Source organism: Neoarius graeffei, chromosome 22 (genome assembly GCF_027579695.1).
Source record: "Neoarius graeffei isolate fNeoGra1 chromosome 22, fNeoGra1.pri, whole genome shotgun sequence".
In the NCBI taxonomy this organism is placed as follows: domain Eukaryota; kingdom Metazoa; phylum Chordata; class Actinopteri; order Siluriformes; family Ariidae; genus Neoarius; species Neoarius graeffei.
Window position 1 is genome coordinate 29,689,537 of NC_083590.1, and position 14,209 is coordinate 29,703,745.

A 14,209-nucleotide genomic window follows, 5' to 3' on the forward strand; every position below is an offset into this window, starting at 1 on the left:
CATGACTTCACTCTAGCCAGCAGTAACACAGCTCTAATGCATCAACAGATAGATTTAACAAGAAATCGGAACTATATTTTTAACTACCAAAAGCTCAAGAACAGAGAAGTTAATCCTGACTACAGCCTTCATAAATGTTCATAAAAGATTATTCAGACAAGGCCTATTTGTTATTAACGTTTTTCATTTGTAATAAAAGGACGATTTTAGTTAATAGGCGATTTATATTTTACTCTGACCTTTACAAATGTGGGCAAATGATTATTGTTGGTTATTAAGAAAATGAAATGAAAGGTTTTTATTCATCTAACAAAAGGAACATTTGCATTGAAAAACAATAGGAAAATAAATATTTAAATAATATTGGCAGGTGTTGAGTGGTATATCAGATATATTCCATTCAGCTAGCATGATACTGAACGAGTCGAAGATGAGTGAATGGAATATATCTGATATCTAGCTGAATGGAATATAATTTTTTTTCACTAAATACATTTACATGTTACATTACACATTCGTTTGAGGCTTTTAAAAAGTGGACATACAGAAGAATGATGCATATCTCATACACCGAAAGAAAGACAAATGAAGAAGTCCCGGATATGGTGGGAGAAAACAGAAGGCTGATATGTGAGATTAAGGAAAGGAAGATACAATACTTTGGACATATCATAAGAGGAGACGAGATGCAATGGCAGTTTTTAGAAGGTAAAGTAGAGGGTAAGCGAAGAAGAGGGAAACAACGAAAGACATGGATGAGTGATATTACAGACTGGATGAAAATGAACTATGTCCAATGTGTCCATACAGCTCAAGACAGACAGAAATTGAAATCCATGATTGTTGACCTTCTGAGAAGAAGATGACACTTATGAATGAATGAATGAATTAATTAATTAATGAACATTTATACGGATTATGAATTTTTCTTGATATTTGGTTCAACACACACACATCTCAACAACACAACACAATTACCGTCCAAATACACAAACACTGAATCTAATATACAAATATTACACCTTCGGCAGAAATGGTAGCCTGAGTCATATTTTACATTACAGCAGAGGTACAAACAGCAGCTGGATGCAGTTCAGGGTGCATTAAACAGACTGGAACATCCATCCATTATCCAAAACCACTTATCCTGTACAGGGTCACAGGCAAGCTGGAGTCTATCCCAGCTGACTACGGGCGAAAGGCGGGGTACACCCTGGACACGTTGCCAGATCATCACAGGACTGACACATAGAGACAAACAACCATTCACACTCACATTCACACCTACGGTCAATTTAGAGTCACCAGTTAACCTAACCTGCATGTCTTTGGACTGTGGGGGAAACCGGAGCACCTGGAGGAAACCCACGCGGACACGGGGAGAACATGCAAACTCCACACAGAAAGGCCACTGGGCTTGAACCCAGAACCTTCGTGCTGTGAGGCAACAGTGCTAACCACAACAACACCATGCAGCCCCAGAGGGGAACAACTGTGATATCCATCCATCCATTATCTCTATCCGCTTTATCCTGTTCTACAGGGTCGCAGGCAAGCTGGAGCCTATCCCAGCTGACTACGGGCGAAAGGCGGGGTACACCCTGGACAAGTCGCCAGGTCATCACAGGGCTGACACATAGACACAGACAACCACAGGCTCCAGCTTGCCTGTGACCCTGTAGAACAGGATAAGTGGCTACAGATAATGAATGGATGGATGTTTGTATCCGAGCAGGGTCAAAAACAGCGAGTTGGCCTCATAGTTAGTGTGTACGCCTCTCGATCGGGAGATCGCGAGTTCTACTTACGGTCGGGTCATACCAAAGACCATCATAAAAATGTATCTACTGCTGTCTGGCAAGGCACGCTGCAATACAGATGCGAGTGGGGAGTCAAACTCTCGCGATTACCAGAGGACTAGCCCCCCCCCACTGTAACCCTAGCTATGTAATAGGCGAGAGGCCGAGGGCTACGGAAACGAAGATCGGCACCACCCTACGGAGGTGACAGTGCTAACCACTACACCATCCTGCTCAGATCAAAGTCCTTCCCACGCCATGTGGCGCATAGGGCGGCGCCGATCTCTGTTTCTGTAGCCCTCGGCCTCTCGCCTATTACATAACTAGGGTTACAGTGCGGGCCTAGTCCTCTGGTAACCGTGAGAGTTTGACTACCTACTCGCATCTGTATTGCAGCGTGCCTTACCAGACGGCAGTAGGTACCATTTTGGTATGACCCAACCGTGAGTAGAACTCACAATCTCCCGATCGAGAAGCAGACACTCTAACCACTCGGCCAACTCGTGGTTTTTGACCCTGCTCAGATCTCATCTCATCTCATTATCTGTAGCCGCTTTATCCTTCTACAGGGTCGCAGGCAAGCTGGAGCCTATCCCAGCTGACTACGGGCGAAAGGCGGGGTACACCCTGGACAAGTCGCCAGGTCATCACAGGGCTGACACATAGACACAGACAACCATTCACACTCACATTCACACCTACGGTCAATTTAGAGTCACCAGTTAACCTAACCTGCATGTCTTTGGACTGTGGGGGAAACCGGAGCACCCGGAGGAAACCCACGCGGACACGGGGAGAACATGCAAACTCCACACAGAAACGCCCTGGGCATTATGACCATACAGGGTGGCACGGTGGTGTAGTGGTTGGCGCTGTCGCCTCACAGCAAGAAGGTCCGGGTTCGAGTCCCGTAGCCGGCGAGGGCCTTTCTGTGCGGAGTTTGCATGTTCTCCCCGTGTCCGTGTGGGTTTCCTCCGGGTGCTCCGGTTTCCCCCACAGTCCAAAGACATGCAGGTTAGGTTAACTGGTGACTCTAAATTGACCGTAGGTGTGAATGTGAGTGTGAATGGTTGTCTGTGTCTATGTGTCAGCCCTGTGATGACCTGGCGACTTGTCCAGGGTGTACCCCGCCTTTCGCACATAGTCAGCTGGGATAGGCTCCAGCTTGCCTGCGACCCTGTAGAACAGGATAAAGCAGCTAGAGATAATGAGATGAGATGAGATGAGACTCGATAATGTAGAAATCTATAACAAAGTTTGTATGAAAAAAATAGGGGGGCTAAAACTTTTGCACAGTGCTGTGTATCCATGATGTAACCTGTAACCAATAGCCTAATAATAACACTAAAAACACTGTATTTATTCTTCACCACATTTATTCTGCACATAATATCTTTCCTTAGTAATAAATCTCTTCATTAGTTCATTATTCTAATCCCAACTACATCCCATAGCCAGAATGACGCTCTGAGCGTTGCTATGGTGCCCAAGTCCCACCCCCTGTGCTGACGCAAAACACAAAAGGATGCTGCGTGCGTCGTTAGGGTTCCTAAGCCCCGCCTTCTGCAGTCAACGTAAGCACAAATCACAGTGACTGGAATTTATATGAGCCTGAAACCCCGCCTCCTGTGTACTACGTAAGCACAAATTTGTTGCGTAGTACGCATGATGTGAAAAAGTGTCCATTGTAGCCTACTATTGTCCAAGCTACAAAATAAAGTAGGTGATGTTTTTGGTCATGGTTGACATTTTGCATGATTTAATAAGAAATTAGTGTAATTAAATAAATTAATTGTAAGATAGAGGGAGATTGAGGGAATTCCGTGCGGCCATGATGCTATTGCTAGCTGTTGCTAACTGGCACTGGAGCTAAGTGAGATAGAAAATCTGTTTATTCTTCTGGAACAGCGTTAAGTTATATTCGATTATTTTTTAATTTCCTAAATTTCATTCAAGCTGATGATAATGAGATAAATATTAACCAGATAATAACCATTCGTGGTCATGATCATGATCATACATGACCTTTTTATTTGAATGTCTGATCAATCCCGGAAGTAACACTGCTTCAGTTATACATGTAGAGGATCACCTAGGTTACAAGACATGTGATGCATGATGACACATAATACCTGCATGGGTTAAACAGTAGTGGCATGCTTGGCTGAAAGATCTGCACTGATCTCTGTCTGTGGTATAACAGGACTACTGATAGCTCTTCTTCTTCTTGCTTAATCTTCATCCCAGTCTTTCCCCAATGGATCGAGCCTCCAAGCGCAGGCAGGTGAAGCCCCTGGCTGCCTCTCTTCTCGATGTCTTGGACTATGACAGCTCAGATGACAGCGATTTCGAAGTGGGAGATGCAGACGCCTCGGGTAATCGATGCCTTTTAAGATGTAACTGCTTTATTCTGATGACGTAGATTTCCATTTCATCTCATTATCTCCAGCCGCTTTATCCTGTTCTACAGGGTCGCAGGCAAGCTGGAGCCTATCCCAGCTGACTACGGGTGAAAGGCGGGGTACACCCTGGACAAGTCGCCAGGTCATCACAGGGCTGACACATAGACACAGACAACCATTCACACCCACATTCACACCTACGGTCAATTTAGAGTCACCAGTTAACCTAACCTGCATGTCTTTGGACTGTGGGGGAAACCGGAGCACCCGGAGGAAACCCACGCGGACACGGGGAGAACATGCAAACTCCGCACAGAAAGGCCCTCGCCGGCCACGGGGCTCGAACCCGGACCTTCTTGCTGTGAGGCGACAGCGCTAACCACTGCACCACCGTGCCACCCCGGAACGTACAGTAGAATATCAACTTTATTTTCTAGAAGAACGACCCATAAAGCGAATTCAATCTTCCTGGTGTCTAATTTGCACCCTAAAATTGAATAAAACGGTTAAAATATACTGGTTTGCGCAAGTTCCAAAGGTTTGTTTACATCTCACTTATGCACACTTTTACCACCAGGGGACTGTCGTCATGACGTCATTCAAGGCAAACAGACCGGGAGCAGTTCTGTGTTTACTCGCAAACTGAGCACACGTGTACGGACTTTGGTCATGAGAGGTTGTGTAAAAAGTCTGAAAGCGATAGCGATTTTGAAGCAGGAACTCAGCAAATTGAATATCGAGAGGTGAAACCATATATATATATCTCATCTCATTATCTGTAGCTGCTTTATCCTGTTCTACAGGGTCGCAGGCAAGCTGGAGCCTATCCCAGCTGACTACGGGCGAAAGGCGGGGTACACCCTGGACAAGTCGCCAGGTCATCACAGGGCTGACACATAGACACAGACAACCATTCACACTCACATTTACGGTCAATTTAGAGTCACCAGTTAACCTAACCTGCATGTCTTTGGACTGTGGGGGAAACCGGAGCACCCGGAGGAAACCCACGCGGACACGGGGAGAACATGCAAACTCCACACAGAAAGGCCCTCACCGGCCACGGGGCTCGAACCCAGTACCTTCTTGCTGTGAGGCGACAGCGGTAACCACTACACCACCGTGCCGCCCCGGAATGTAGAATATCAACTTTATTTTCTAGAAGAACGACCCATAAAGCGAATTCAATCTTCCTGGTGTCTAATTTGCACCCTAAAATTGAATAAAACGGTTAAAATATACTGGTTTGCGCAAGTTCCAAAGGTTTGTTTACGTCTCACTTATGCGCACTTTTACCGGCAGGGGACTGTCGTCGTGACATCATTCAAGGCAAACAGACCGGGAGCAGTTCTGTGTTTACTCGCAAACCGAGCACACGTGTACGGACTTTGGTCGTGAGAGGTTGTGTAAAAAGTCTGAAAGCGATAGCAATTTTGAAGCAGGAACTCAGCAAATTGAATATCGAGAGGTGAAACCATATATATATGATCTTATGGCCGTTGTGAAGCAATCGGTGAATGTGGCTCACTGGTTTGACCGTGCGGCCTCGGACTCGGACAGCGACTCGGCCGGCTTTGATCATGGTGACGCCGGACCTCAACAAGACTCGCGCCCAAACGATTTATCCTGGTAGTTATGATAAATTCTTACTTTCGTCGTAATACTAAATAAGAGCCCTTTTGAAGAATAATTAAACCGCCCTCCCTAGTGGATATAGGTAACGATTACTTGACAGTGCGCCGGTACGCCACATTAGCCTGCCATCCGTGGCATTATACTATTTATAGCCGACTCTCAGCGAGGAAATATCCCTTTGTCTCATTTCCACAATGATTGTACAGGATCCCTCAGGATTCTTGACTTGTCAATTGCAAGCAAAGGTAAAAATGTTTACCTCCAATCTTCTCCTTTTTGCTTGAGCGTTGCTGCTCCGTTTCTTCTTTGACTGCTTGATTTTGTGTTCGAATTTTGTCGGAACAGCGTCAGGTTTGAGTCTTCTCTGTCCGACACTGACACCTAAACTCTCCAACAGATGGGGATTCTTCAAAAAGCGATCGGAGCACAGAGTGGCGTATTTACCCGGCTGCCAACCCTCTCGCTTCACGCACACAATCCACTCTCTCCTCCTCTTCTCCTCTCTCAGAAAAAGGTAAAAACTTCTTCCTGAACCGGTCCCGTTGTTACAGTTCACTGCACAACAATAAGGCATGGTTTTTCTTTGGAAATTCCCGAACGCACGTCTGCACTCAAGCCGAATGGCAATGCAAATAAATGGAAGTGGACTCAACTCAAGCGATTTGTTTGTCTTGAATGACGTCACGTGCCGAGTGGTCACGAAAATCGTCGAGCAGAAATTCGCCGCGGTCCGTGCTAAATTATTTTAATTATTACTTATTAACAATACTTCTTGGGCCCAGAAGAAAATTACAGAGGGTTTTTTAACATATAAAGTTTCCAATGTGCATAAATTTAAAACTGTTGCCCATGACCTTTAACTGTTCCAAAGGCTGAAGGAACTTTCCAGCATTCTTGTGCCAAAGTTTTTAATGCCTTACCAAGCGAAATGAGAAACACTGTAGAGAGGGGACCTTTCCTTAGGAAAACCAAGGCGTACTTTCTCGACGCTTCCTCGAATATGCAGTAATTATTTTCTGTAGTTTCATGGGTTTTTTTTGGTTTATCTTTTATTATAGTTTTTTATTACCTATTATATTTTTATTTTGGTTTGGAACGACTGAATGGTTCAAGCTGAAGGTGGGACTTCATCAAGGATCTGCTTTGAGTCCTTTTTTGTTTGCCATAGTGATGGATAGCTTGACGGACGAAGTGAGGCAAGAGTCACCATGGAACATGATCTTGTGATATGTGGTGAAAGTAGAAAGGAGGTTGAGCTGGGTTTGGAGAGATGGAGGTATGCATTGGAATGAAGGTGAGCAGTAGCAAAACAGAATACATGTGCATCAATGAGAATGGGGATGAGAGTGTAGTGAAGATGCAAGGAGTAGACGTAAAGAAAGTTTGTGAATTCAAGTACCTGGGGCCAACTGCGCAGGAAAATGTGGGCTGCGATAGTGAGGTGAGAAAGAGAGTGCAGGCAGGGTGGAGCAGTTGGAGAAGGATTTCGGGAGTCATTTGTGATAGGAAAGTCCCAGCAGAAGTGAAAGGTAAGATGTATAAGACAGTAGTGAGACCAGCTGTGATGTATGGATTGGAGACCGTACCCTTAACGAAGAGACAGGAGGCAAAGTTGGAGGTGGCGGAGTTGAGGATGTTAAGGTTTGCGATGGGAGGTTGGACAGGATAAGAAACGAGCACATCAGAGGGACAGCACATGTGGAGAGCTTGGGAATTAAGCTAAGAGAGATGAGACTGAGATGGTACGGGCACATCCTGAGAAGAGATGCAGAGCATGTTGGAAGGAGAATGTTGAGGATGGAGCTGCCAGGCAAATGAAAACGAGGAAGGTCAAAGAGGAGATACATGGATGTGGTGAGAGAGGACATGAAAGTGGCAGGTGTGGTAGAGAAGGATGCGGAAGACAGGGAGCGATGGAGACGAAAGATCCGCCTTGGCGACCCCTAATCAGGAGCAGCCAAAAGAAGAAGAAGATATTTTTAGTACTTTTATATAGTATTTACATATTATTTTTATATCATATTTTTATATAGTTATATAAATTTGGTTAGGTTTTCTGGATGAAGAGCCAAAATTGTATTTGGAAAGCCGGAAATAAACCATTAAGAAAAAAAAAGTGTGACGTGACCCCGACACGAAGCGGAGTTACTGTTTCATCCTTGAAAGTTTGTGAATTTGAAAAAAAAAAAAAAAAAGACCTTGAAAGTTTTTGAAAATATACATAATTATTCTATCCACATTCACTGGATATGAGCTCTGATTGGCTACTCTACTACTAGGCTATCAGCTCATACACCATGGGTAGAGAAAAACAAAATGGTGGCGCATATTGCTGAACCAACCGAGGACAAAATAAAAACTCCACTCGAAAACATTATCAAGTATTTAAAAGAAACAGAAATAGCAAAGAGAACCTACAAGTATGCCAAACTTATCGCACAATAAGCTTGACAAGTCACCCTAGTCAGGTTATGTTGAAGATCATCTTGAACAGATTGAAACCTGTAGCTGAGTGTTCAGGGTAGGACGAAGCACCACAGAACAAATCTTCAGTCTGAGGTTACTATGTGAGAAATACCTACAACATCAAAAAGACTTGTACCACGTGCTTATCGACTTTAAAAAAGCCTTTGACAGGGTATACCATGCCGCCCTGTGGGCCACTATGAGGAAATATGATATCAGCAAAAACCCTATAAGGGTTATTGAACAACTGTACAGTTAAGGCTACAAGTGCTGTGCTCCTGAATGGGAAAATTGGCAGCTGGTTCCACACCACAGTAGGAGTACGCCAAGGATGCCTCCTCTCCTCTACCCTCTTCAGCATATACCTGGAAAGAATAAAGGAAGATGCTCTAGAAAACCAAACCAGTACAATTTCAATAGGAGGAAGGCCGATTACAAACTAGCGTTTTGCAGACGACATCGATGGCTTAGCAGGGAGACAGGATGAGCTAAACACATTGGTGGAAAATCTGGACAGGACTTCAGATGCGGGCGGCACGGTGGTGTAGTGGTTAGCGCTGTTGCCTCACAGCAAGAAGGTCCTGGGTTCGAGCCCCGGGGCCGGCGAGGGCCTTTCTGTGCGGAGTTTGCATGTTCTCCCCGTGTCCGCGTGGGTTTCCTCCGGGTGCTCCGGTTTCCCCCACAGTCCAAAGACATGCAGGTTAGGTTAACTGGTAACTCTAAATTGAGCGTAGGTGTGAATGTGAGTGTGAATGGTTGCCTGTGTCTATGTGTCAGCCCTGTGATGACCTGGCGACTTGTCCAGGGTGTACCCCGCCTTTCGCCCATAGTCAGCTGGGATAGGCTCCAGCTTGCCTGCGACCCTGTAGAAGGATAAAGCGGCTAGAGATAATGAGATGAGATGAGACTTCAGATGCCTACGGAATGGAAATAATTGCCGGAAAGATTAAATTGATGACAAATAACGCGCATGGGTTCCACACTGAGGTAAAAATCAAAGGAACAACACGAGAACCAGTGAAAACGTTTAAGGACTTAGGCTCCATCGCATCCGACGAAGGGTCAAAACCAGAAATCGTGGCTCGAATAGTACAAGTGACATCTGCTGTAGCAAGAACCATATGGAGGGATAAACACATCCGGTTGGGACCAAAGATCCATCTCCTACGCTCACTTGCGTTATCAATTTTCCTGTACGGCTGCAAGACGTGGGCACTCACAGCAGACCTACAAAGAAGGATCCTAGCAACAGGAATGAGGTCAAAGTCCGTTCACACGCCATGTGGCGCATAGGGTGGCGCCGATCTCTGTTTCTGTAGCCCTCGGCCTCTCGCCTATTACATAGCTAGGGTTACAGTGCGGGGCTAGTCCTCTGGTAACTGCGAGAGTTTGACTCCCCACTCGCATCTGTATTGCAGCGTTGGTATGACCCAACCGTGAGTAGAACTCGCGATCTCCCGATCGAGAAGCGGACACGCTAACCACTAGGCCAACTCGCGGTAACAGAAATGAGGTGCTACAGGACAATCCTCGGTATAACACACAGGGACCACATCACGAATGAAAATCTCCGCCAGAGTGTTGAACAGGCTGTCGGACCATATGAGACCCTTCTCACGACAGTTAAGAAAAGAAAACTTAAATGGTATGGCCATGTCACACTTGCGGTCGGTCTAACAAATACTGTACTACAAGGGACAGTGCCTGGGGCCCGAAGACATGGGAGGATAACATATGAGAATGGACACATATGAACTTCACAGAAACACTAAGAAGAGTGGAGGACAGAGAGGGTTGGAGGATGGTTGTAGCCCAAGCATCCATGACGCCCCAACGACCCCGTAGGTCAAGGGATACACTACCGTTCAAAAGTTTGGGGTCACCCAGACAATTTTGTGTTTTCCATGAAAAGTCACACTTTTATTTCCCACCATAAGTTGTAAAATGAATAGAAAATATAGTCGAGACATTTTTCAGGCCATTTTGAGCATTTAATCGACCCCACAAATGTGATGCTCCAGAAACTCAATCTGCTCAAAGGAAGGTCAGTTTTATAGCTTCTCTAAAGAGCTCAACTGTTTTCAGCTGTGCTAACATGATTGTACAAGGGTTTTCTAATCATCCATTAGCCTTCTGAGGCAATGAGCAAACACATTGTACCATTAGAACACTGGAGTGAGAGTTGCTGGAAATGGGCCTCTATACACCTATGGAGATATTGCACCAAGAACCAGACATTTGCAGCTAGAATAGTCATTTACCACATTAGCAATGTATAGAGTGCATTTCTGATTAGTTTAAAGTGATCTTCATTGAAAAGAACAGTGCTTTTCTTTCAAAGCTCAGCTCACGCTCATGGCGGCCACAGCCAAGCCGCACGCCGGACGCTCCAATCGTGTCGATCTGCCAGGCAGGTTTAAGCTCGGTCGTGCTGGTGGCACCAACATCCCTCCTTAGTGTGTCCACGAAGGTGGCCGCGGGACGGCCTCTGCCTCTGTGACCATGTGATGGTTCCCACAGTATGAGTTTGGAGGCGGTGATATCGCTGTGTCGGAAGCAATGCCCGACGAGACCGAGTTGTCGCCATGCCACCTTGTCGGATATTTTTGGGAGGTTGCCGTAGAGGTCTTTCAAAAATAAGGACATTTCAAAGTGACCCCAAACTTTTGAACGGTAGTGTAAGTGAGGTAAGGTGAGGAAATAGCAAAAAGAATATTGTTCCCCCCCCCCCCAATATCTCCTGTTCCACACTCCAGCTCAGTCGGTGGCGGTAATGCACCTAGGTTTGCCAACTGCCAAAAAAAAAAACCTAAAGAAGAAAAGACAACCCCCCCCCCAAAAAAAATCCAAATGATTTAGTCAGACGTTTTGTATAAAGTTTGTATTCATCGAATTTGCAAAAAATATAAATAAAAATGCTCTGTTTCTCAAAATCCAGTGAATGTGGATAGAATAAAACAGTTATTCCACTCAGTCTCATCGTACATGGCTTATCGTCAACTCTGTGCTACGTGCCTCATCGGCTATCAGCTCATGTACGACTCGATTTCGTGGAATAACTGTTAAATAGACATGGGTCATTGAACATCCTTGAATTTATATATTTTGTGCAAAAATAGAAATTGAAGACCCTCAGACAGCACTGCATCAAGAACAGTCGTTCATCATTAGCTCATATAACCACACGGGTTCGGGATTAACTTTGGCGAACCTTCGTCAAGCACTAAAATACGGAGTTACATCCACAAACTTCACTTAACGTTAGCTTTCTTGCCGCTGTTTAACCTGCATCATTCGATTTCGATCACTCATGCACACACGTAACGGTGACTGTCGCACTTTCTTGAGGCAGGTGTTGTTTATTTATTTATTCATTTGGTCATGTTCATGAAAAATGTGTGTTGTGTTGTGAAACTGGTGCTAATGAAATAAACGAGCAGTTAATTAGCTCTTCAGCGCTTTCTCTATTGATCAACTTGCTGTGCTAGAAAAGGGAAGAGGGAGGCCACATAGTCTGCCGTCACTCTGACAGCATACTTGAGAAGTCTTGACACATTCAAGCCTCTCTCTCTCTCTTTTTAATTGTTGATTGCGAGCTTTTGGAAAGCCTGCGAGTTCTCGTGATAAAAGTTCTTGGTGTTGTAACAGTAATTGACCTTTATCTGTGTCTCAAACGATGCTGTGTCACGTCCTTGAATTTGATGGAATTGGGCCTTGAAAAGTCCTCGAGTTTGTTTAAGAAGGTGCGGGAACCCTGCGTTTGCACCCTGACGTTGATTATTTTCCAATAACAGCAACTCCTGGAGTATTTCATTGCTTTTATAAGTCAGCAGTTTGCCATCAATTACAAATATGAATGACACGATGGTTATAGTTACGATTCATTTCGTCAAATCACTTGCACCGTTAAACAGTCGTTCTCTTATCAGGGTCTCTTTTTTTTTTGCCTTACTCTTGAACTTAATAGCTTGTCATGTTACTGGGAATCCAGAAATCACAATATCATCTGTCCTGAAGATTTTCCAGTGAAGGAAAACTTCCTGACTGTTAACATCAGTGCATGAGCTACAATATCATATATCTACGTCTTTCTATCTCTGACAAACTATGTCTGCTTCACTGGGGGAGTTAATGTATGGGGAAGGAAATATATATATGTTATTTACCAGCTGGGAGGTCCATATCGTGAAATACCATGACCGAGGTCTTGAAAGTACTGAGCGAGACCCTCTGGGTCGAGGTCAGTATTCAAGGCCGAGGTCACGGTATTTCACCATACGGACCGACCTTAAGCTGGTAAATAATATATTTAGTTTTTTCTTTACCAAATTCTAACAGAAAACGAGAGCGCCCGAAAGGGAAAACCGAGCCGAGCCGCCATTTTGAATCCTCATTCACGGCTGTAATGCAAATGGCTTCCTCCTCGGTATACAAGTGCACTTCCATGGCAGGAAAAAAAATACATTTTGCCGCCTATGTAGTCCCCTATTTATACAAAATTGAGTCATTCAGGATTCAGCCATGTTTTTGCTCTGCGTTAGCAACAGTTAGAGGTTTTTAGCTTTCTCCTGAAATGTTTTCTTTTATTTCTTCTTCCTCAGGGTAGTAAAACTCGCTTTCTCTGTGAACACTGTCATTATCGCTATCCATGCTGTAAAATTAATGCTATTCTCCTGAGAAATGCGAAAATAAATGTTGACAAAAATCGCTACTATGTTTGTTATTGTTGTGAACGAGCGAGTCGCCAGAGGTCCGTAACTGGGGTCCGTATTGTAGGATACAGACCCGCTCGCCAGCCAATCAGAGTGCAGGATTTGATGGAAACTGGACCGTGAAAAAATAATGAACTTTTATTTTAACATAACACGTTTTTTTTTTATTTATACCCCCGCTCCGAAGGAGGCGGGGAGGTAGGGCTGTGCGATATATCGAATATACTCGATATATCGCCGAAAATTCTGTGTGCGATACATAAAATTATTATATCGTAACTATCGAGTATTTTATGGTCATCTTCCGACTTGCGTTCATTTCGTGTTTGTTTAAAACATTTCCCGGTGGTTTTCTCCCTGTCCCTCAGGCAGTAACGTGAGAGGCTGCCTAAGGGTAAAGAAAACAATAACGTCACGCACTCGCCAACTAATCCCGGGCGACATCTCGGTGCTGAAAGGAACTTCCGGGAAGTTTTTCTAGTTTCGGTTGTGTTGCCAGATTGGGCGGTTTTAAGTGTGTTTTGGCGGGTTTTGAACATATTTTGGGCTGGAAAACGTCAGCAGTATCTGGCAACACTGCGAGGATTTCCTGGTTCCGGTTTACAGCGCTGACTCAGTTCGTGCAATCGCTGATTTTGCATAGGCTACCGTGTAAGCTCTGTCAATTTCAGCGACAAATTAAAAATGGAAGCGGACGAATTTGTTCCTAAAAGAACTAGTAAAATTAAATATATCGAGATGTATATCGTATATCGTGAAATGGAGAAAATGTATCGGGATATTCATTTTTTCCCATATCGCACAGCCCTAGGGGGAGGTATACTGGTTTACCTCTGTCTGTCCGTCCGTCCATCCGCACGAAACACCCTTTTTCTCAGCAACCACAAATCATAGCCACCTGGTCCTTGGTACCAAACTTCAGCTTGGAGTTCTATACTGTGTATACCATTTTCAGGTCTGTCGCACATCGACTTCCTGTTTACCGACAATGTATTTACGAAACATATAGTGTGGATTTACAAAATTTTCATCACACTTTTCTCAGCAACTACAAATCACACCTGCTTGATATTTGGTACCGAGCTTCAGCTTGGAGTTCTATACCGTGTATACCGTTTTTAGGTCTGTCGCGCATCGACTTCCTGTTTACCGACTGAATGTATTTACGAAACATATGGTATAGCGTGGATTTTGA

General features: G+C 44.6%; 1 protein-coding gene across 6 annotated transcripts in view; it reads left to right on the forward strand.

The window, feature by feature from the left end:
- The first annotated feature begins 3,475 nt into the window (after nucleotides 1-3,475).
- phf14 (PHD finger protein 14) overlaps nucleotides 3,476-14,209 on the forward strand; it is a 284,756-nt gene continuing 274,022 nt past the window's right edge. For 4 of the 6 annotated variants that reach the window (XM_060904723.1, XM_060904724.1, XM_060904725.1 and 1 more), the window contains exons 1-3: nucleotides 3,476-3,518; nucleotides 4,047-4,174; nucleotides 6,234-6,350. In XM_060904723.1, the coding sequence (XP_060760706.1) occupies nucleotides 4,057-4,174; nucleotides 6,234-6,350 (235 nt within the window). In that variant the 5' untranslated portion in view covers nucleotides 3,476-3,518; nucleotides 4,047-4,056. The remainder of the gene's footprint in view (nucleotides 3,519-4,046; nucleotides 4,175-6,233; nucleotides 6,351-14,209) is intronic. The other 2 variants (XM_060904726.1, XM_060904727.1) reach the window with 1 other exon arrangement.